Source organism: Schistocerca gregaria, chromosome 2 (assembly GCF_023897955.1).
Source record: "Schistocerca gregaria isolate iqSchGreg1 chromosome 2, iqSchGreg1.2, whole genome shotgun sequence".
Taxonomy (NCBI): domain Eukaryota; kingdom Metazoa; phylum Arthropoda; class Insecta; order Orthoptera; family Acrididae; genus Schistocerca; species Schistocerca gregaria.
The window spans coordinates 181,171,633-181,196,645 of record NC_064921.1 but is presented as its reverse complement, the minus strand read 5'-3'; the positions used below and the strand labels follow the sequence as shown (position 1 = coordinate 181,196,645).

Genomic DNA, 25,013 nt, shown 5'->3' with positions numbered 1-25,013 from the left:
TGCCCCACTTGTGACAGGATACTTTCCGGGACTGGAACAGACTCTTAATGTGGCTCTCCAGCAAAAATACGACTTCCTCAAAACCTGCCTTAAAATGAGAGCCATCCTTCATGAAATCCTCCCCACTCCACCAAGAGTGTCTTTCCGCCGTCCACCTAACCTTTGAAACCTCTTAGTTCATCCCCATGAAATTCCCAAACCACCTTCCCTACCCTCTGGCTCCTACCCTTGTAACTGCCCCTGGTGTAAAACCTGTCGCATGCACCCTCCCACCACCACCCCAGTCCTGTAACCCGGAAAGTGTACACGATCAAAGGCAGAGCCACATGTGAAAGCACCCACGTGATTTACCAACTGACCTGCCTACCATGTGAAGCTTTCTATGTGGGAATGACCAGAAACAAACTGCCCATTCGCATGAATGGACACAGGCAGACAGTGTGTGTTGGTAATGAGGAGCACCCTGTGGCTAAACATGCCTTGGTGCATGGCCAGCACATCTTGGCACAGTGTTACACCGTCCGAGTTATCTGGATACTTCCCACCAACACCAACCTATCCGAACTCCGGAGATGGGAACTCGCCCTTCAGTATAGCCTCTCTTCTCGATATCAGCCAGGCCTCAACCTCCTCTAATTTCAAGATGCCGCCGCTCATACCTCACCTGTCTTTCAACAACTTCTTTGCCTCTGTACTTCCGCCTCAACTGACATCTCTGCCCTTACTCTTTGCCCTTAAATATGTCTGCTTGTGTCTGGGTATGTGAGGATGGATATGTGTGTGTGTGCGAGTGTACACCTGTCCTTTTTTCCCCCTAAGGGAAGTCTTTCCGCTCCCGGGATTGGAATGACTCCTTACCCTCTCCCTTAAAACCCACATCCTTTTGTCTTTCCCTCTCCTTCCCTCTTTCCTGAAGAAGCAACCATTGGTTGTGAAAGCTAGTAATTCTGTGTGTGTGTGTGTGTGTGTGTGTGTGTGTGTTTTGTTCATTGTGCCTGTCTGCCGGCGCTTTTGGTAAATCTTGGAATCTTTGTTTTTAATATGTTTTTCCCATGTGGAAGTTTCTTTAAAAGTTTACTGCCCTATAATGCATCACACTAGCCAAAACAGCCCCAGTGTGATTGCTGTTCTTCAATATGGGATGAGTTGGCTGAGCTGCTGTGAATCAGTATGTTGGAAGAGCTCCCGAGGGTCATGTAGCTGTGATATCGGTGCCATAGGTACCTCAACTGCTATCCTTTCCTGCTATCCTGTCTCCACTTGACTGTGAGTGGCATGACAATGGTAGATCTAGGGGTCCTGTATAGGGGTGGACAGGGGCGAGGGAGGTGCTTTCTGTCTCTCACTGAAACTGAGCCAGTGGGACTCACTTCAACTTTTTTGGTGAAACCTATTTTTCCTGGTGTCCCCAGAGGAGGTAAATGCAAAAGAGTAGGGTGTCTATTAATTGTTGGCATTTCAAATGCTTGGGAAATGATGGTATCCCTTAGGGAAATTGCAGCGAGTGACAGGAAGGGCACCAGGGGTACTCATCGTGTATGCCTGGGGGCCTCATGCAGCATACTGGAGAGACCTTTCCCTCAGCCATTGAGGGAACAGGGTGCATCAAATTGCAGACTGTGGTGCACATTAAAACAAATTATCCTTGTCAACTGGGCTCCAAGGTGATATTCAGGTCATTCCAGTGTCTGGCAGAGGAGGTTGAGAAGACCAGTCTTAGATGTGGAGTTTCAATGAAGCTCACAATTTGCAGTACTGGCCCCAGAACTGATTGTGACCCTTTGGTTCTGAGTCGGGAGGAAGGACTGAACTAGAGACATTAAAGTTTCTGTGACAAGCTTGGATACGACTTTGTGGACTTGCACCACTTGAGAACTGTAGGGCCCTAAATGGGTCAGATGTGCACTATATGTCAGAGGCTGCTACTCAGACACCTGTGCATGAAGGTTCACACAAGGGTCATTTAGATTAGGTAACTCTCCATCCAATACAGATAATGATGGCTATAGGAAACCCAGAAGTATCAGTGTAAGGTTGGAAGAAATGTGTCACACAGGTGAGAGTATGAAAATCTTATTGGTTAACTGCCAAAGCATTTGCAACAGTGCCAGAGTTTGAAGCTCTCATGAAAAGCAATGAAGCACACATATTGTTAGGTATAGAAAGCTGGTTGATACCTGAGATCTTTAGCAGTGAGATTTTTGGTGAAAATGTAAGTGTATATCGGAAGGATAGGGAAATGGGAAATGGTGGTGGTGTATTTGTCACAACACACAAGAAACTCACATCTCCTGATGTAACTGAAAACTTTATAGGAAATCCCAGTTCTCTTGTACATAAGTTCCTGGAGATTTTAATCATGTAAAACTCAATTGGGAAAAAAGTTTTGTTAGTGGTGGATATGATCCCTCTTGTGATGGAAATATATTGCATCTTATGGCAACATATAGATCAGACCTCTTTGAGGATGTTCACATCAAAACTGGTATTAGTGACCATGATGCGGTTGTGGCAACAATGATTACCAAAGTGCAAAGAACAATTAAGACAACAAGAAAGACATATAAGTTCAGTAAACTAGATAAAAACTGAGTTATGTCATATTTCAGTGATTAACTTGAAACTTTCTGCACAGGGCAGGAACAAGTAGAGAAACTATGACTCAGGTTTAAAAGTGTAATTGATCATGCACTGGATAGATACATACTCAGTAGAACAGTTCATAATGGTATTTAGTGACTGTAAGGAAACTTCTAAAGAAACAAAGATTACTGCACAATAGGTTAGGGCTCTGGATAGAGAGAGATGCTGAATGACACACATTTGGCTGTCAGCAGAGCAATGCGTGATGCCTTCAGTGGCTACTGTTGTGGAATATTGTCAAAAGATATTTCACGAAACACAGATAAATTCTGGTTACATGTAAAGGCTGTTAGTGGCAAAATTAGTGTCCAGGAACTGAAATTGAGGGTCACAAAGAGAAAGCTGAGATGCTTAATTCTGTTTCCAAATGCTCCTTTACAAGGGAAAAATCTAGAATTGCGCCAAGTTAGTTCTCATACCACTGAAAAGGTAAATGAGATAAGTATCAGTGTCAGTGGTGTTGAAAAACAGCTGAAATAATTGTAATTGAACAAAGCAATAGGGCATGATGGAATCTCTATCAGATTCTGTACTGAATTTGCAGCTGACATAGTCCCTCTTCTAACTATAATCTATTGTAGAACAATAAACTTGGAACATAAAACTGGACCCATTTCTTGATGTAAAGCACTGGTACACTCATTTACAAGAAGAGTAGTAGAAGTGATTCACAGATCTACGATCCAGTATCTTTGACACCAATTTGTTGTCATATCTTAGAACATATCCTGAGCTCAAACATAATGAGGTATCTTGCACAGAATGACCACCTCAATGCCAACCAGCATGGATTCTGAATACATCGATCATGTGAAACCAAGCTCACATTTTTCTCATGACATACTGAAAGCTTTGGATCAAGGCATTCAGGTAGAAACAATATATCTTGATTTCCAAAATACATTTGACTCAGTACCACAACTGCACTTACTGTTGAAAGTGTGATCATATGGGGTATCAAGCAAAAGATTTGACTTTGTTGAGGACTTCTTGATAGGGAGGATGCAGCATGTTATCTTGGATTGAGAGTCATTGTCAGATGTGGAAGTAAGTCCAGGTGTGACCAAGGGAAGTGTGTTGAGACCATTGGTATTCTTGTTGTATGTTAATAACTTGTACTCAATACTAACAGTAACCTCAACCTTTTTACAGAAGATGGAGACATCTATGATGAAGTATTATGTGGAAGAAGCTGCATAAATATTTAGGCAGATTTTGGTAAGATTTCAAAATGGGTCAAAGATTGGCCACTAACTTTAAATGCTCAGAAATGTGCAACTGTGTGACTTCACAAAGCAGAATAATGTAGTATCCTATGACTTTAATATCAATGAGTCACTGTTGGAATTGGCCAACTCATACAAATTTCTAGGTGTAACACTTTGTAGGGATGTGAAATGGAATGATAATATAGGTTCAGTTGTGGGTAAAGCAGGTGGTAGACTTTCGTTTATTGGTAGACTACTGGGAGAGTGTGATCAGTTTGCAAAGGAGATTGCTTACAAATCACACAAATGACTGGTTCTAGAATATTGTGTAAGTATGTGGGACCCACAACAAATTTGAATAATGGGCTATTGAAAGTATACAGAGAAGAGCAGCATGAATGGTCACAGGTTTGTTTGATCCATGAGAGAGTGTCACAGAGATACTGAAGAAACTGAACTGGAAGACTCTTGAAAATAGATGTAAACTATCCCAAGAAAATTTACTAATAAAGTTTCAAGAACCATCTTTAAATGATGACTGTGGGAATACACTAAAATCCCCTATGTATTGCTCACATGGGGAACATGATGATAAGGTTAGAATAATTACTGCACACACTGAGGTATACAACCAATCATTCTTCCCACCCTCCATACATGAATTGAAGAGAAAGAAACCCTATTAACTGGTACAATTGGATGTACTCTCTGCCATGCACCTCATGGTGTTTGCATAGTATAGATGCAGATTTAGATTCAGTTTCAAAAATTTACAGTGAAAAATACAAAATTGAACTACACACAGTTGCAAGCAAAGATGGCTTTGATGCTGTGCTATTACAGAAATCTCCAGATGATGGCAATATTATATCTAGTCTCTAACATGAGTAAAATCACACCTCAACAAAAAAAATTGCAGAAGTTATGATCTTAAGGTCTTAGAAATTGTTAATGCCTTAAACAAATTCTTTGTTTGTTTACTAGAAATGCATTTTAAAATTGCAGTAGATTATTCTGCATTCCAAAATACCTTGAGTAAGAAGTACTGAGAATAGCAAGGGGTGTGTTAGTTTTGAAGTATATTGTTTCATGATTTTAAATCAGGATTTTTTGGAATGTGGAACATGTAGAATTTTTTTTTTATTGCAGTCAGGTTAATAGGTACAATCAGAAAAACTCAAGAGAAGAATGTTAGTTTGGCAATGATCAAAACTTCCTCGAAGTGTGATTTTATGGCATTTGTTTAGTGAGAGTTGGACTTCTTTTCAAGTTTAGTGGTGGAAGAGAGATTCCAGTGATTTCACATGCATGAGAAAGTACATTACACAATAAGTGAACCAAAGAGGAACTAAAACATGATTGTTATGTATCATATTTAAACAATAACTTGAAACAAATGATTTCAAAGTGTGTTAAATGTTCAATTATTAATAAGAAAGCAGAAAAGAAAATCAAACAATGGAAACTCCATGTAGGAATATGAACAATGTAGCAAGAGACAGATTGGTACTTGCCATAAAGAAGACATGTTAAGTTGCAGATAGGCACAATTAAAAGACACTTATATCAAGCTTTTGACCACATCATTCATCAGCAAAAGAGAGACACAGAGCACTCATACAAACAAGCAACCATACCGCATGCACACATGACCACCAACTCCAGCATCTCAGGCCGAGATGTTGGAGTTGACAATTATGTGCCATGAGATGTCATTGCTTGTGTGTATGAATGGTGTGTGTCTCTCTTTTGCTGATGAAGGCTGTGGCTGAAAGCATTACATAAATCTCTTTTAATTGTATCTGTCTGCAACTTAACATACCTTCTTTATGGTAAGCAGCAATCTATCTTTTTCTACATTGTTGAATCAGAAAAGAAGAAAATTTCCTGCAATCCCTTTTCAAAGAGACTGGACACATTATACTTATCACAGGGATCATCTGGACCACTTCAATCAACTCACATGGGATGCAGCCACATCCGAAATACTACTGGTTTTGGCTTTATCCTTAAAGGACTATGAAATCAATAGAAACAAATAATAAAAGGGAATTACAGAAAATTAGTTTTGAGCTCCAATCCAAGTAAACACTGATATAGGTAATTGTTTAGCATCTCAATCACTGGAGGAGTACAGCATGATAGAAGCAATTGAGCACATTTTAATACTGATGGGACTCCTTAGAGCAAATGGGGAGATTAAGAGAATCAACTCTACCTTGGCTATAATCATTGCTAAGCTTAGTAGGACAAGCCAACTGAATGATACAAAATGGTACTAACAGTTCAGTGTGCTTTGAATTCAACTTAGCATGGAAGTATCAGGATTGAGAGTTAAGATACACATACAGCCTCACATCAAAATTATTGGAAGAAGATCTTATTAATTGATTTGTAGAGAGATTCAATGAAGTGAGGGAAAATGTTAAGTTACTAACTTTGCTGCCTTCAACTGACGTCAGAGGAAAACCTTTAGATAGAAAGCTGGTGATCTTGTGGCAATAAAACAAACACAAAATTGACCAAAATTGAAGCTGAAGCCCACTAGTGAATGTCTATACCAAATAACAAAAGTAGTTAAAACTAATGGTGACTGCTGAGAAGTTGATAATAATGAGGACCCCAAGACTATGACAATTTGTGTCACATTTACGCAGCCCTGCCCAAGTGACTACTCATCATATGAGTCGAACTATATTAAGACAGCTGAGTGTAGGATTCAGATGTGGGATTTAAATGTATTCCTGCCCATGCAAAAGGAAATGCGCTAGATTAGCCAAATAATATGCAATAGTTTCATGAAGCAGACAAGAATTAAATTGTGTTTTTTTTCTTTATTTTTGGTAAAATTTGTGACATTGCTAATAAAAAATAATTTGCTTGGAAGTTGGAACCACTTATTTCTATGTTTGTTTGTATTGTACAAATCCCACACATATTTAATAGAAGAAAGAAACAAAGTCTACTCATGACATGAACTTCCATGTAGTTACTAATTGGAAAAGTCTTTAGTTCAGTACAAGTATAAAACTTATCAGTATAAATAAAGTGCCTGTATTTATAGATATGTTTCATTGTAAGTAATTTTTGTGGTAAGTTCCTATGAGACCGAAATGCCGATCATCGATCCTTAGGCTTACACACTACTTAATCCAAGTTATACAAACTTATGCTAAGGACAACACTCTCACTTCCATGCCTGAGGGAGGACTCGAACCTCCAACGGGGGGAGCCCCGTGAACTGTGGCAAGACGCCTCAGACCGCACGGCTACCCTGTGCAGCATTTTAAGTAATAATTGATCTTCAATTTTTGTTACAGGTAGATGCATTTGCATATACATTATATACCTCTGCACCATTAGCAACATCAATGAAACTTGAAGCAGTGAAAAGTTTCTCAGCAGACGCAATTTCTGCTCTGAACTCTTACATTAGTAAGTAACAATGTACTCCTAAATATAAAGTTCATAAAAGTAACTATGTGACAGGGCTCATAGTAGCTGTCCCAAATAACTTTACATAATGATAAGCTTCATCAGTAGTAATTGTTGTATCAGATTGTAACTAAATTTTTTATTTCAGAGTGTAATCAACAACCAGTTCCATACTACAGATATGCTTCTCAAACCATTAAAACATTATACTCTAATGGAATATACAAAATGTCAATACTATGAATTGACTTTAAGCAACTTAGGGAAATCAAGAGTGAATGGGGAATTAAGGCCTTATCCTCCCAGAGGCAACTCTAGTGTTCTCATTTCCACCATCTCTGAGAATCTGAAACATACATGATGGGTAACCTATCAGAGATATCAGTTCTAGTTAAGATACACACAGTCCAAAAGTGGATCTGCAGGTTCCATAGCCATGATATTAATACAAAAGCTGCAAATTATGTTTATGAGTGGCTTTACTGATTTTCCTTCCATACTCATCAATTTTAATGAATATGTGTACTGCTCAGAATAAATGGTAGCAATACAAACCCATATTACAATGGAAAGGTGATGAACTGATGCATCTACTGTATGTGGTATAAATTATATGCATGTGTAGTTTAGGGGAAGGATGGGGATATTTAAGGAGTTTTTTGTCTTGTTTGATGCAGCCTACCATGAATTCCTCTCTTGTGCCAACCTCTTCATCTCAAAAAAGCACTTGAACTCTACATCGTTAACTGTTTGTTGCATATGTTCCGATCTCTGTCTTCCCCTGCAGTTTTTACTCTCTACAACTTCCTCTAGTACCATTGACATTATTCTCTGATGGCTTAGCAAATGTCTTGTCATACTGTTTTCGTGTTAGTATTTTACACATGTTCCTTTCTTTCCCGATGCTGTGGAGAACCTCATCATTCCTTAGCTTATCAGTACATCTTGTTTTCAGCCTTCTTCTATATCATCACGTCTTAGACACTACTATTCCCTGCTTTTCTGGTGTTCCCTCAGATCATGATCCACTACCACACATACTGTGCTCCTAAGATACATTCTCTGCAATTTCTTCTTCAAATTAGGTCTTATGTTTGATGTTAGTAGATTTCTTTGTCCAGAAATGCTCTCTTTGCCTCTGGTAGTGTGCTTTTTATGTCCTCCTTGCTTCATTCAGCATGTTATCTTGCTTCTAAGGTAATGGAATTCCTTATATATATGTAAGGAATGTTTCTTTGTTTGTCCTGTATGCATGCCTATACGATTCACCAGACTGTAGTGAAGCTTTGCGGAGTTGTGCAAACACTCATGAAGGTTTTTGAACTATAATAAAATTGACAAAAGATTATGTCTGCCACGTGGCTAACACTTTTAAGTCTGGAGATTAAATGAATGACAATTGATTCGGATACTAGAAGTGCACTGAAAGGTGGATATACAGCATATTCCCATGGTGATGATGTTGGTCTGTGGGGGACTCAATGACATGATTATTGGCACCTGCACAAATTCCCTATCTTTACACTGCCCAGTCTCATAATTTTCCTGAATGATGATGAAATGATGGAGACAACACAGACACCCAGTCTCCAGGTGGAGAAAATCCCTGACTGACCGGGAATCAAGCCCGGGACCTCGTGATCCAGAGGCAACAAAGCTAATCTCTAGACCAAGAACTGTGAACAGCATATGCCAAGGCATTAGGAATAGACTCATTTTGCTTATATTGACACTGCTCAAGGTAAGGTTTATTTAGCACAGCACTTTGAGTAATGCAATGTATGCCTTGTAGTTGCTGGTATGGTATCTTATATGTAGTTCCCTATATCTTACTCCTACTTTTCTCAGAATTTGGAACATTTTGCATTATTTTACTCAGTTGCCCACTTTTTCTGGCTTAATAAATCCAATAATCATGTCTTGATTTTTCATAAGTGTTGCTGCAATTGTTCAGTGCAGAATCAGAAATGTGTTTCTGCTTCCTTTACGTTTTTGAAAACCAAGCTGATCATCTGATAGCTCTTCAGTTTTCTTTTCTATTCTGCTGTATATTATTCTTGTCAACAACTTGGCTAGGTGTTAAATTTATATTGTGATAATTCTTATATTTCTCTGCCCTTGCTATCTTCAGAATTATGTGGATGGTATTTTTCTGAAAGCCTCATTGTAAGTCTCCCCTTTCATAGACTCTAAGCACCAACATGAATATACAATTGGCTGCCAGTTCCCCCAATGTTTGTAGAAATCCTGAAGGTATGTTATCTTATTCTTTCTGCTTTATTTGACCTTCTATCCTTCCAAAGCTCAGTTAAACTCTTATAATTATACCTGATTCACAATCTCTCTTATCTAAGCTCCGTTTTGTTTTGTATCATGTCATTAGAGAATACCTTGTGATGGTGCTTGCCCACTTTAATTCTTCTTCGTTTGTTGTCCTCGGTGTTGACGTACTGGTTGAAAAATATAGGGGGTGGAAATGTAACTACTGTCTACTGTAAATGATGTAGCCGACAGATGCACAATAGCGTTTCACCGTCTTTTACATTCACTTTTCACAGCCCCCCCCCCCCAATAATACACAGTTATATATACAGGGTGGTCCATTGATCATGACCGGACCAAATATCTCCCAAAATAAGCGTCAAATGAAGAAACTACAAAGGCCGAAACTTGTCTAGCTTGAAGGGGGAAACCAGATGGCGCTATGGTTGGCTCGCTAGATGGCGCTGCCCTAGGTCAAACGGATATCAACTGCGATTTTTTAAATAGGAACCCCCATTTTTTATTACATATTTGTGTAGTACATAAAGAAATATGAATGTTTTAGTTGGACCACTTTTTTCGCTTTGTGATAGATGGTTCTGTAATAGTCACAAACATATGGCTCACAATTTTAGATGAACAGTTAGTAACAGGTAGGGTTTTTAAATTGAAATACAGAACATAGGTATGTTTGAACATTTTATTTCGATTGTTCCAATGTGATACATGTACCTTGGTGGACTTATCATTTCTGAGAACGCGTGCTGTTACAGGGTGACTAGCAGTAAATACCACATTAATGCAATAAATACTCAAAATAATGTCCATCAACTTCAATGCATTTGGCAATACATGTAACAATATTCCTCTCAACAGCTAGTAATTCACCTTCCGTAATGTTCGCACATGCATTGACAATGTGCTGACGCATGTTGTCAGGCATTGTCAGTGGATCATGATAGCAAATATCCTTCAACTTCCCCCACAGAAAGAAATCCGACGACGCAATATCCGGTGAACGTGCGGGCCACGGTATGGTGCTTCGACAACAATCCACCTGTCATGAAATATGCTATTCAATACCGCACCAACCACACGCTATCTATGTTCCATCTATCCATCATGTAGGAAGTACATCGCCATTCTGTCATGCAGTGAAACGTCTTGTAGTAACATCGGTACAACATTATGTAGGAAAGCAGCACACATTGCACCATCTAGATTGCCATTGATAAAATGGGGCCCATTTTCCTTCCTCCCATAATTCCACACCAAACATTGACCCACCAAGGTCACTGATGTTCCACTTGTTGCAGCCATTGCCCAATAGTCCATATTATGCCTGTTAAAATTACTGCTGTTGGTGAATGATGCTTCATCGCTAAACAGAACGCGTGCAAAAAATCTGTCACTATCCCGTAATCTGTCTTGTGCCCAGTGGCAGAACTGTACACGATGTTCAAAGTTGTTGCCATCCAATTCCTGGTGCATGGGTGCAATTGATGTTGATGTAGCATTCTCAACACCAACATTTTTGAGATTCCTGATTCTCGCACAATTTGTCTGCTGCTGATGTGCGGATTAGATGTGACAGCAGCTAAAACACCTACTTGGCATCATCATTTGTTGCAGGTCATGGTTGAAATTTCACATGTGGCTGAACACTTCCTGTTTCCTTAAATAACATAACTATCCAGCAAATGGTTACGACACTTGGATGATGTTGTTGTTATTGTAGTCTTCAGTCCTGAGACTGGTTTGATGCAGCTCTCCATGCTACTCTATCCTGTGCAAGCTTCTTCATCTCCCAGTACCTACTTACCTACTGCAACCTACATCCTTCTGAATCTGCCTAGTGTACTCATCTCTTGGTCTCCCTCTATGATTTTTACCCTCCACACTGCCCTCCAATGCAAAATTGGTGATCCCTTGATGCCTCAGAACATGACCTACCAACCGATCCCTTCTTCTGGTCAAGTTGTGCCACAAACTTCTCTTCTCCCCAATCCTATTCAATACTTCCTCATTAGTTATGTGATCCACCCATCTAATCTTCAGCATTCTTCTGTAGCACCACATTTCGAAAGCTTCTATTCTCTTCTTGCCCAAACTATTTATCGTCCATGTTTCACTTCCATACATGGCTACACTCCATACAAATACTTTCAGAAACGACTTCCTGACACTTAAATCTACGCTTGATGTTAACAAATTTCTCTTCTTCAGAAACACTTTCCTTGCCATTGCCAGTCTACATTTTATATCCTCTCTACTTTGACCATCATCAGTTATTTTGCTCCCCAAATAGCAAAACTCCTTTACTACTTTAAGTGTCTCATTTCCTAATCTAATTCTCTCAGCATCACTCGACTTAATTCGACTACATTCCATTATCCTCATTTTGCTTTTGTTGATGTTCTTCTTATACCCTCCTTTCAAGACAATGTCCATTCCGTTCAACTGCTCTTCCAAGTCCTTTGCTGTCTCTGACAGAATTACGATGTCATCAGCAAACCTCAAAGTTTTTATTTCTTCTCCATGGATTTTAATACCTTCTCCGAATTTTTCTTTTGTTTCCTTCACTGCTTGCTCAATATACAGATTGAATAACATCGGGGAGAGACAATAACCCTGTCTCACTCCCTTCTCAACCACTGCTTCCCTTTCATGTCCCTCGACTCTTAGAACTGCCATCTGGTTTCTGTACAAATTGTAAATAGCCTTTTGCTCCCTGTATTTTACCCCTGCCACCTTTAGAATTTGAAAGAGAGTATTCCAGTCAACGTTGTCAAAAGCTTTCTCTAAGTCTACAAATGCTAGAAATGTTGGTTTGCCCTTCCTTAATCTAGCTTCTAAGATAAGTCGTAGGGTCAGTATTGCCTCACGTGTTCCAACATTTCTACGGAATCCAAACTGATCTTCCCCAAGGTTGGCTTCTACTAGTTTTTCCATTCATCTGAAAGAATTCGCATTAGTATTTTGCAGCTGTGACTTATTAAATTGATAGTTCGGTAATTTTCACATCTGTCAACACCTGTTTTATTTGGGATTGGAATTATTATATTCTTCTTGAAGTCTGAGGGAATTTCGCCTGTCTCATACATCTTGCTCACCAGATAGTAGAGTTTTGTCAGGACTGGCTCTCCCAAAGCTGTCAGTAGTTCCAATGGAAAGTTGTCTACTCCTGGGGCCTTGTTTCGATTCAGGTCTTTCAGTGCTCTGTCAAACTCTTCACGCAGTATTGTATCTCCCATTTCATCTTCACCCACATCCTCTTCCATTTCCATAATATTGTCCTCAAGTACATCGCCCTTGTATAGACCCTCTATATACTCCTTCCACCTTTCTGCTTTCCCTTCTTTGCTTAGAACTTGGTTTCCATCTGAGCTCTTGATGTTCATACAAGTGGTTCTCTTATCTCCAAAGGTCTCTTTAATTTTCCTGTAGGCAGTATCTATATTACCCCTAGTGAGATAAGCCTCTACATCCTTACATTTGTCCTCTAGCCATCCCTGCTTAGCCATTTTGCACTTCCTTTCGATCTCATTTTTGAGACATTTGTATTCCTTTTTGCCTGCTTCATTTACTGCATTTTTATATTTTTTTCCTTTCATCAATTAAATTCAATATTTCTTCTGCTACCCAAGGATTTCTACCAGCCCTCGTCTTTTTACCTACTTGATCCTCTGCTGCCTTCACTACTTCATCCCTCAAAGCTACCCATTCTTCTTCTACTGTATTTCTTTCCCCCATTCCTGTCAATTGTTCCCTTATGCTCTCCCTGAAACTCTGTACAACGTCTGGTTCTTTCAGTTTATCCAGGTCCCATCTCCTTAAATTCCCACCTTTTTGCAGTTTCTTCAGTTTTAATCTACAGGTCATAACCAATAGATTGTGGTCAGAGTCCACATCTGCCCCTGGAAATGTCTTACAATTTAAAACCTGGTTGGTAAATCCCTGTCTTACCATTATATAATCTATCTGATATCTTTTAGTATCTCCAGGCTTCTTCCATGTATACAGCCTTCTTTTATGATTCTTGAACCAAGTGTTAGTTATGATTAAGTTGTGCTCTGTGCAAAATTCTACCAGGTGGCTTCCTCTTTCATTTCTTTTCCCCAATCCATAGTCACCTACTACATTTCCTTCTCTGCCTTTTCCTACTACCAAATTCCAGTCACCCATGACTATTAAATTATCATCACCCTTCACTTTCTGAATAATTTCTTTTATTTCATCATACATTTCTTCAATTTCTTCATCATCTGCAGAGCTAGTTGGCATATAAACTTGTACTACTGTAGTAGGTGTGGGCTTCATATCTGTGTTGGCCACAATAATGCGTTCACTATGCTGTTTGTAGTAGCTTACCCGCATTCCTATTTTTCTACTCATTATGAAACCTACTCCTGCATTACCCCTATTTGATTTTGTGTTTATAACCCTGTAGTCACCTGACCAGAAGTCATGTTCCTCCTGCCACCGAACTTCACTGAGTCCCACGATATCTAACTTTAACCTATCCATTTCCCTTTTTAAATTTTCTATCCCTCCTGCCCGATTAAGTGATCTAACATTCCATGCTCCGATCCATAGAATGCCAGTTTTCTTTCTCCTGATAATGACATCCTCTTGAGTAGTTCCCGCCCGAACATCCGAATGGGGGACTATTTTACCTCCGGAATATTTTACCCAAGAGGATGCCATCATCATTTAATCATACAGTAAAACTGCATGCTGTCGGGAAAAATTACAGCTGTAGTTTCCCCTTGCTTTCAGCTGTTCGCAGTACCAGCACAGCAAGGCCATTTTGGTTGTTGTTACAAGGCCAGTTCAGTCAATCATCCAGACTGTTGCCCCTGCAACTACTGAAAAGGCTGGTGCCCCTCTTCAGGAACCACACGTTTGTCTGGCCTCTCAACAGATACCCCTCCGTTGTGGTTGCACCTACGGTACGGCTATCTGGATCACTGAGGCACGCAAGCCTCCCCACCAACGGCAAGGTCCATGGTTCATGGGGGGGACTTGGATGATGTCATCCAGGATACCGAGCAGCATACATAGCACACGCCTGTTGGGCACTTTGATCACAATAGCCATACACCAACACGATATCGACCTTTTCTGCAATTGTTAAAGGGTCCATTTTAATACGGGTAATGTATCACGAAGGGTGGAATGTTACGTGGTAATACATACTTATATGTGTGTGACTATTACAGTGCCATCTATCACAAAGCAAAAAAAGTGGTCCAACTACAACATTCATATTTCTTTACGTACTACACAAATATGTTCCTATTTTAAAAAACACAGTTGATATCCATTTGACCTATGGCAGTGCTATCTTGCAGGTCAACCGTAGTGCCATCTGGTTTCCTCCTTCAAGCTAGATGAGTTTCGTTCTTTGTAGTTTTTTCATTTTATGCTTATTTTGTGAGATATTTGGCCTGGTCACTATCATTGGACTACCCTGTATACGGTCAGTGCTCTATTGCTTGAACTTTCCATAAGCCTCATTAATAGTTTGCAGGCAAACATCCAAATACTGCTACAATAGTTTACTGATGAATATCTATGAGCAGTAAAAACCTAACCACAAAGTTCACAGCTCTTGAAGAACAGAAAAGGTACATAGAGAGCAGACACTGTCATGGTTTTAACACATGGCCTAATTGTATAGCACATATTTCACAGTTAAGTTGAAGCATTGTTGTTGTTCTAACCAACAGAGGTTTCTCGTCTGAAAGTCTGCCATGGACGGACTGTCTCAGGACTAAAAATCGGGCTCTCATATAATATCATCACAATAATAGTTGCTGAAACTACACATTATTTGATGTTTAATTTAAAGAAATCACAATGAAATCTTAAGTCTTTCGATTAACTGAATACATCAAAAAATTGGTTCTTTTTAACAGTTTCTTCTACTGCAAGGGTTAAACTGAATTATTTGTTTAAATCATGTAATTAATATATTTATAGTTATGCCAACAATACTTTTGACAAAATTGTTAATTACTTTGGAATTAATTAAGGGCTGGTTTTGCTAACATGTTTTTGAATAGAGCCAAATAGATCCTCTAAGAATACTAGCATTTCGTCTTCCAAATGTTTATAATTAGTGTAGAATTTATATTTGTGTATAACTCAACAATAGAATTTAAGTTACAAAACAATTACTGGTTTCACCTTATAATGAAAGATACTAACTAGTAATAGTCAAAATAAATTAGAAAATCAATTACATACATAAAACTAAGCACAAAATTAGATCTGGTGTTATATTATTTAAAACTGATGGACAACCTGTCTCTTTTATGAAAATGGTGATTGTAGTCACGTATGTTAATGGTAATTAGTTGAAATTGAAATAATGAATTTTACGGAGGCAGATGGCAAAACAAGAGGGGAAGTGGAAAATATCCCAGCTTGCTTCATCACAACCTTTGCTTTGTAAAAGCCTTCAATTTACTCTTTCCACCAGTTTGTTCTCTCTTCCGCAGTTAACAGTGGAATTCCAGTTTACCTCCTGATGTTGACAGCCTTGCTTTTAGTTCCAGTGAAGGCTTTTCTGTATAATGAATCAGTCCATCCGGTGAGCTTTTCTTTTTCAGTTTCTTCACATTTTTCCTTCATACATTTTATCTTGGGTTCCTTACACTTCTTATTTATTTAATTCCTAAATAACTTATTCTGCTATATTCCCATCTTTACTTGAACATTTTTGTACCACAGCCTTAGAGAGCATCAAACATGCATCATTCCTCATTACTCAGTTTCAAATTTCTTTCCATTTTAATTCTTCCATACAATTCTCTCAAATTTCAGTCTATTCTTCATTATTACTAAATTGTGATCTGACCCTGTATTTGCTCCTGGGTACATATTACAATGCACTACAGATTTCATAATCTTTGCCTGAGTGTGATATAATCCAGCTGGAATCTTCCCATGTCTCTGAGCCTTTTCCAAGTATACCTATTTTTGAACAGTGTATCTACTGTTACTAACTAAACTTTATTGCAAATTTCAATGAATCTTCCTTCTCTCTCACTTCTACCATGAATCCCATATTCTCCTGTAACTCTGGCTTTTGTTGTTTTCCCTAGCACCACATTACAATCCTCCATGGTTACAAGACTATCAACTCCCTGTACATACTGAATTACCTGTTCACTGTCCTCATATACCTTTCCTCTTCATCTTCTGCCTGTAATTTTGGAATGTATACCAGAACTAATGTTATTGATGTTTGCTGTTGATTCTGATGGGAAGCAGCCTATCATTTAAATGTCCACAGTAGCTCACTCTTTACAATAACTCACTCTCTGCCCTACCTTCCTATCCATAACAAAACCAACTCCCATTGTACCATTTTCTGTTGCTGTTGATATTACCCCATATTATTGTGACAGTAAATTCTTATCATCTTTCCATTTCTCTTCACTTATCTCCAATAAATCTAGATTGAGCCATTCCACTTTGCTTTTCTTATTTTCTAGCTTACCCCTTTATAGATTCTTTAATCTTTTTCTCATGCTTACCACCTTCATGGCACTTCCTTCCCTGGGACACAAAAGGGGAACCAAGCTGGAAACTTTTGCCAATGGGGAGATCATCATGACACTTTTTCAATTACAGGACACTTATTGTGTGGATGCAAATTATATTTCTTTAATCTAGTGGTGACATTGCCTTCTGCATCCTAATTCCATTGATCATTGCTGATTCTTCTGTCTTTTAGGGCAATTTTCCACCCCATGGGAAAGAGGTTTCCCTGAAACTCTGTCTGCTCCTCTGCCCTCTTGAACAAGGCCATTGGTAGTATGAGGGTAACCACTTACATTGGAAGTATTGGGCCACCATTGCTGAGGATTTTATTGAAGATATAAGCAATCACTGAGTTCAAACTCAGGACCAAGTGCAATTTTATTATCAGTCAAAGATGCTGTTCCATAGACCATAGGAGCAAGGTGCAGAATACGAGTCTTTTACTTCACCATTTGGTGCTGAATACAACAAATAGTGAAGCACAACATTTCTGCAGAAAGTGTTAGCAGCACTCTAATCTTGTCTCATTTCTCAGCCCATTTTACTTCATTTTCTTTCTTTCTCTTTCAGTCCCCACCTCTGTCCTCCCCTCCAAATTCCTTAGACTACAAATCTGAGGTAGTAGGTAGTGTAATTGTGGATATCAAAAGCAGCTTCCTCTGTGCTTCTTTTTGACTGAAGTGTGAGATACTGATTGATTTCAACTTCGAACATTCATGTTGTTGTTATATTTGCATCACTCTTTGGTACTGTTAGGCAAAAAAATTCATTTGATCACATGATATGTTTATATTAATGTGAACATTACTGCAAGTCATTCTGATTTGTAATATTGTAAAGAGTGGCTCTGATTTATGAAGACACTTTGTTGATGTTGACTTGGCCTTTTTTTACTTGGAGTGATGAGTGTATAATAAGGAATAATGGAGATATTTGGTGAGAAAACTGTTCTATCCTAGGTATGTTGCACAAAATTTGTGACTGTGCAAATACGCTTTCAGATATTAATTTATGTGATATTTAATTGTGAAAGACTCAGCATAATTGTTAACATTTCTGTCATCAGTTACTTCTGAGTCCAATTTTCAAAAGTGTGACACAGAAGCTGATAATTTATTTTCAGCTGAAGAAAGTATACCTTTAACAAATAACAAAAGGTATCTCTATACGTATGAACATCAATTAAATCAGAAGTCTGAAATGTTTTCTTTATAACTCTTCATTAAAATGTTTTCCCTTCTGAACATATTTATTATAATAATGAAAGTTTCATATATTATTGTAGCCCAAGATATTGCCTACATAGGGAGGAAGAGAATGAAGCAACATTTCTCAATGATTTCAGTTTTAGCAAGTTTTATAATGTTTAAGAATGTAACATAAGTTTCCATTGCAATTTTTTTCTCACTGTTTGAGAAATGAATAGCACTAAAAAGGTTGAATTCCAATTTAAATGTAGGGTATTATTAATATCAACTGTCAAAGTAACTATCATTTTGTGTGTATGTAATACTACTTCAAGATGACATTAATGCTCTTCATAGAATGTAAGAGATTAATTTACATAACCAAATTTTGTAATTTAATTTCTCACACTAATAATGATATTGACTTTATAAATTCCCCGCATTGCTTGTGCTACCACATTATTGCTCCCCGTAATTTGAAAGTTTTCAAAGTGTATCTCACGTTATGTTTTTTTTCTATATTTTTCAGCTTCTCTGGATTCAAAATCTTGCACCACCACAACACAAAATTCTGGAACTAATACATCTGTTACTACAGAAGTGGATCTTTATGTTGTGATTGATAGTTCATGGCAATTTACTGATATTCAGCGTATTTTAGTGTAAGTCGAAGATTCACTAATTAGGTTTATGGAGTAAGAAAAGTGGTTATATTGTACCTTTGACTACTTATATAAGAAAGCAGGAGGAACTAGAGTAACAAACAAGAAAGTGCAGATCTAATTAAGTGGCTTGTTTATTAGAGCTTAGACATAAGAATCATTATTTGCTATTACACAAGACAGATATTATCATGAAGAAAGAAATGTCATTGCTAACAGCAGAAAAAACAAATTTTTAAAAGACTTATAATTTCGTAAGTTATCTTGAAGACTCACACTACTAGTCATCAATGTTCAGCATTGTGATGGACGTACGGGGAAATATTCAGAGAATCAGTGAATAAATTCTAAATTTTGAGGCAATAGTGAGAAGAAATATTTAACTTTCTGAGAGAAACCAAATTGATGGTTAGCTGGCACGTGAAAAGTCTGACTTCAGAAAATTATAATACTGAATTTAATTTTTTTTTTTTTTGGGAGGAGGGGGGAACCTAGAACCTGATATGAATTTGAAAATATGACTAACTGATTTAACATTTTCATCTTACTGACTGTTCCCAAGATAAACTGACCCCTGTTGTAGATGCATATATTTTATTCCTGCTGTCCAACTCACATTTTTATGGGATATCAATATCTGGAAGGAAGTCATCTTGTCCTCATGAACCTGAATTAAATGGTACCAAGTGGCAATATTAACACACTAAATACTGTCTTGTGTCAGACCAAAAGGCTTGTGTCAAGTTGAGAGCAGTGTGACATTCAATATTTCTCTCGTCCAACTAGCCTATTAAATGAATTAAATTTATACTCAGGTATATATGTTTGTCAATGGTTAAAAGTAGTGTTGTTCTTTTACTTGCACAAAACCACTGACATAATTCGTAAGGAGGTAATGCAACTATTTGCAACAATTTGTCTGACAACGAAGATTTTCTTATCCCAGGAAAGACCGTCTCCTTGTTGTTATAAAAAGTAAGATTACTGTTCTGCTTTCTGATTGTGCCCAACCTATTTGTTTTTAGTAAAATAAATCCAGGTGACAAAGTGCAAGAGTCGTGTGTGTATTAAATAGATCTTGAATTCATTGCTCTCATTTCCCATGACGCTACTGGAACTGACCATCTTAAAACACTACAGAAAAGTATTGTGTCATAGTGTGGTTATTCCATAAAAATCTAATCATATTTTAAAATCTTCTCAAAGAGTTTCTTTATAAACAAAGATAATTTCTTATGCTAATTAATAGTTTTTACTTCTTATCAATGTATATGATAATGAGAAAACAAATATCCTATGTTTTGTCTGATTACAGTAAAGTATGTCAAATTCATTTTCAAGAATAGTTTACCAGTAAAGCACTTGTTATGTCAAATAAAAATAAATGTACACAAGGAAATCCTTGTATTGATATAGCCTTAAGCCAGAGACTTGTTTGATGCATCTTAACATGCTAGTCTCCTCTTCATCCTTATATAACTATTGCAGCTACATCCATTTGAATCTGCTTACCATTGTCAAGCTGTGGTTCTCCTCTACAATTTTTACTCTATAAACTGCCCACCACTTAGCACAACTTCTCAGCTCACTCGAGCTGCAGTGCTGGCAGAGTGTAATCAGCTGGGACAAATTAACCATGCAGTTGTTTGTGTGTGTATGTGTACTCTATAGTTCTGAAGAAGAATTCATCTGATAGCTAATAATGATTTCAGTTTTGTTTATGTGCCTATTGACAATTCAGCACTCAAACTATTTGGTGAGTTGTTACCTTTCCATTATTTATGTTCCACCAGTGACTTTCCATTACCATAACTGTATCTGTCAAAAAGCCTTCCAGTTGAGGTATCAGGACAAAATTATATTTTGTTACAATAACAAAACAGTCAGATAATGTCCCTCTTCCATATCTAGTCTTGCCTGCGAGTACTTTTAACATCTATTTACTCTTCTCCGTGTCTTTCTTTTCCAGTATTACCTACTTCTCTACAGCTCAACTTCAAGAGCCCTAATTTTTCCATTTCATAAAACTGGCTCTCTGGTCCATACTAAGACTACAATACCACAGCATAAGACTTAGTTCACCATCTAAACAGTGCATTTCAGACTCATATAAGTTTACAACACCATGGAAACCAACATGGAGTATTTCATAGTAACAATTTTTTATGTGCACTTATGATCTAAAACATACCTAAGTTAGATGATACAGCATGGGCACAGTTTTCAACAGACAAGACAAATATATCTCACTACTATGGAAATTTATTGGTTGTTATAGTGTAAAAAGTTTGATTTAGGCTCCAGAGGGTTCTTAATGTGACCCGAATTTAACAGGATATTTCTATAACAAAAAATTAGAAAAATGAATGTTTCAGTGATTGAATGACAAGTACATTAATTTGTACACACAAGAACAGGGCGCAGTAGTTCCATCATAAATGTTTCACTATTCTTCATTCTCTTTCATAGTTCCCCTTCCACTGAACCTTTGTTTTGCAAGTTCCATGTTGTTGATGAGACTCTTGGGAATTGCTCATAATTAGCATATTCTCTTGAAAATGGTGAATTAGTTGTTTATTAAATTGACCCTATTTTTTCTAGACTACTATCCAACTTAATGTCTAAAAGTGTGGGCAACAATTATCACATTGGAAAGGTCTTAAATAATAGGTCAATATCATTAATATATCATTCTTTATTTTTTTCGTTCCCCAGCTCCAAACATAACCTTTATTGCTCCTTTTTTCACTTTTTTTTATCTTTCGTTCCCATTTACTTTCTGTGATTCCTTTTAATTTAAGTCTTCACTTACAGCTAACTGATTAGCAGCAATTCAGTTTAAGTTGATTATAACATGTTTTCACATTTCATGCCCCTTCACTTTTGACTCACTTCACACTGTGACTCTCTTGATCCATATCTGAGAGCATCCATCTTGCTCCTTCTAATTTGTTTTTATTTATTTCCTTTGCCCTCTCTAATTTCTTTTCATTTATTTTCTTCATCTTTCTTTTAATGAAGAAACTTATGGTTACAAGGCTTCAAAATTAATCAGATTTTGAATTTTTTAAATTTATCACCTCCAGTTATTGTAATTAAGGCAGTAGGTAACTCTAGTGTCTTCTGCTCTAATATTAGTTTTTTACTTTTATTTTGGTTTGCAACATAACATGAATGATGAATGATATATATGTTATAAAGCATTTACTTTAAAAACAAAGATTCCAAGACTTACCAAGCGGGAAAGCGCCGGCAGACAGGCACATGAACAAAACACACAAACACACACACAGAATTACTAGCTTTCGCAACCGATGGTTGCTTCTTCAGGAAGGAGAGGGAAAGACGAAATGATGTGGGTTTTAAGGGAGAGGGTAAGGAGTCATTCCAATCCCGGGAGCGGAAAGACTTCCCTTAGGGGAAAAAAAAGGACAGGTGTACACTCGCACACACACACACACACACACACCCACACACACACACACACATATATCCATCCGCACATACACAGACACAGACACAAGCAGACATATTTAAAGCATTTACTTTTATGTACATGCATTATAACATTATTGTTTTATCTGTCGTACATTAATAACCTCACTGTCAAATGACCTAACCTATACACTAAATACTGTCATGTTACAAATGTGCTTGATTCTGTTGTTGGACTTTTTCAGAGTTTGTGTTTTATCAAATAACTGTTATTGTAGAACCAAATTACTCATTTTTTGTATTCAAATCTAGTCAGTTGCTATTAATTTTTGCTGTCAATTTGTCTTTATCTTGTCCTCCTGCCCATTTCTTCATCTGGCTTACTTGAGAGTCTATTGCTAAATGGCATTGTGTCATTAATATTTTGATATTTTGGCTGAATCAGAAACATTTGTCTCTAGAAGCTGGTCTTTTTGTCATCTTTATTTTCCATGTGTGTCTGCTACCTCATAAATAAAAATTATTTTAGCCTTTTTGTATTTTTGTTCAACATATTAATATTTAATTTTTAAACTCTTAATTAAAATAATGTTTACATAGTAACCAATTCAGTTTTATTTCAGTTCAATAGCAGAAATGATTAAACTGAACAGTATACGCGGAAGCAGAATAAGTGTTTTTACTGGCAATTCATTCAAACCTTGGAATGGAACAATGAGTTTTATAGAATTCTATCAAAATTTCAACCAGTCATCATACGTGAGAGTTGGTAAGTTTTGTTACTTTACCAGAACTTTGCCCACTAAGATTATGTAATATTTTTTCCTTTCAGACAAGTTGCTCATTCATGCATCAATGTTTCTAAAGATTAATCAATAAAAAAAATAGATACAAATTTGCTACTCACCTGAGAGATTGTTTCGTGTCCCATAATTTCATGAAATAATGATGATATTGGAACACTTGACAATAGCATAGTGCTTCAAAGAGTACTCACCATGAGACTATGTGTATGGATAAAAACAATTTTGGTATAGAAACTGAGTATTTGACTCCAGTCCAGGATAATAATAATTTATGTAGTGGCTACTATATGTTATTCACATTTTTTGAGCTAAGTTGGTCTAAATTTCATTTTTTTGCACATGTATTTGTGAAGTAAAATCATTAAGGACAATAACAATATTAGTAAATGGATAGATCACTACTCATTATAAAGATGACACTTTGAGTTGCAGGCAGCACAATGAAAAAAGTGTAACACATATAGCTTTTGGCCAAAGCCTTCTTCAGAAAAGAAAAAACACACACACACATTCATACAAACAAGCACACCTCATGCACACATGACTGCTGTCTGTGGCAGCTTGCCAAATACTTTGAGAAAGTGTGCATGAAATGTGCTTGCTTTTGTGAATGTATGTGTGCTTTCTTTTCTGAAGAAGGCTTTTGCCAAAAGCTAAATGTGTAACAGCCTTTTGTAGTGCCTGTCTGCAACTCAGCCTGTCATCTTTTCTTTTTCAATATTATTGATATTCCAACCTGGAGTTTCCATTGTTTCATTATTAGGGTGTATATGACCCTGTACAACTGGGAGATATGGGAAAAACCTGGGAATTTTTTCATCTGGGAGAAAACTGGGAAAAACCTGGAAATTTTTAGAATTCCAGGTTGTTTTTGAGTGTTTTAGTTTTCTGTTAAATTTTTGTAATTTTGACTGGTAAGAACCGATACTCTAACAAAGGATATTACTGTATACCACTACTGCAGAATAACACTTCAAGAATAAAAAATAAACGAGAGAAAAAAACGAAAATAACTTAAATTGCAAATGTCTGCTTGTGTCTGTGTATGTGTGGATGGATATGTGTGTGTGTGAGTGTATACCTGTCCTTTTTTCCCCTTAAGGTAAGTCTTTCTGCTCCCGGGATTGGAATGACTCCTTACCCTCTCCCTTAAAACCCACATCCTTTTGTCTTTCCCTCTCCTTCCTTCTTTCCTAAAGAAGCAACCGTTGGTTGTGAAAGCTTGAATTTTGTGTGTATGTTTGTGTATCTATCGACCTGCCAGCGCTTTTGTTTGGTAAGTCACATCAACTTTGTTTTTAGACTATATAATTACTCACTTTACTGAAGTCATTGTAGGTAATTGGTATGTATTACAAAGTACTAACTCTTATGCCATAGCAAGACACAAAGTGTGGAGGTCACTGCCACATACCACATAGCATCAAGAAATCAACATCAACACTAAGTCAGTAGACAAAAATGCAACAGAGAATTAATGTTACAACTGGAAGTAACATGAGCTGAAATCAGTGCCAGTGAACAACCTAGAATAGTCTTAAACAGCAACACATAAACAGACAGTGTTTCAAGTCAAAGTCAATGCACAGAAAGTGCAGTAGGACTTATATTTGACAATCAACATATGCAGGCTTTAGTAACAAGATATAAACTGCCAGTCCAGACAACTATCAAGGTATTGTATATTCTGGATCAGGCAAATGGCTATCCCCATGTGATGTATTTGCTGTGAGAACTGGAGCTGTGTCAGTCAAAAGCAGGACTGTCAGCCACACAGGTTGTATCACTGCCACTGCCTCAGATGATGTCAGTACCACTGTA

At 37.4% G+C, this 25,013-nt stretch overlaps 1 protein-coding gene across 2 annotated transcripts in view; it reads left to right on the top strand.

Moving 5' to 3' along the window:
- Positions 1 to 25,013, top strand: part of LOC126336641 (uncharacterized) — a 184,822-nt gene that overhangs the window by 103,844 nt on the left and 55,965 nt on the right. For both annotated transcript variants that reach the window (XM_050000562.1, XM_050000564.1), the window contains exons 9-11: positions 7,172 to 7,286; positions 18,819 to 18,951; positions 23,010 to 23,155. In XM_050000562.1, the coding sequence (XP_049856519.1) occupies positions 7,172 to 7,286; positions 18,819 to 18,951; positions 23,010 to 23,155 (394 nt within the window). The remainder of the gene's footprint in view (positions 1 to 7,171; positions 7,287 to 18,818; positions 18,952 to 23,009; positions 23,156 to 25,013) is intronic.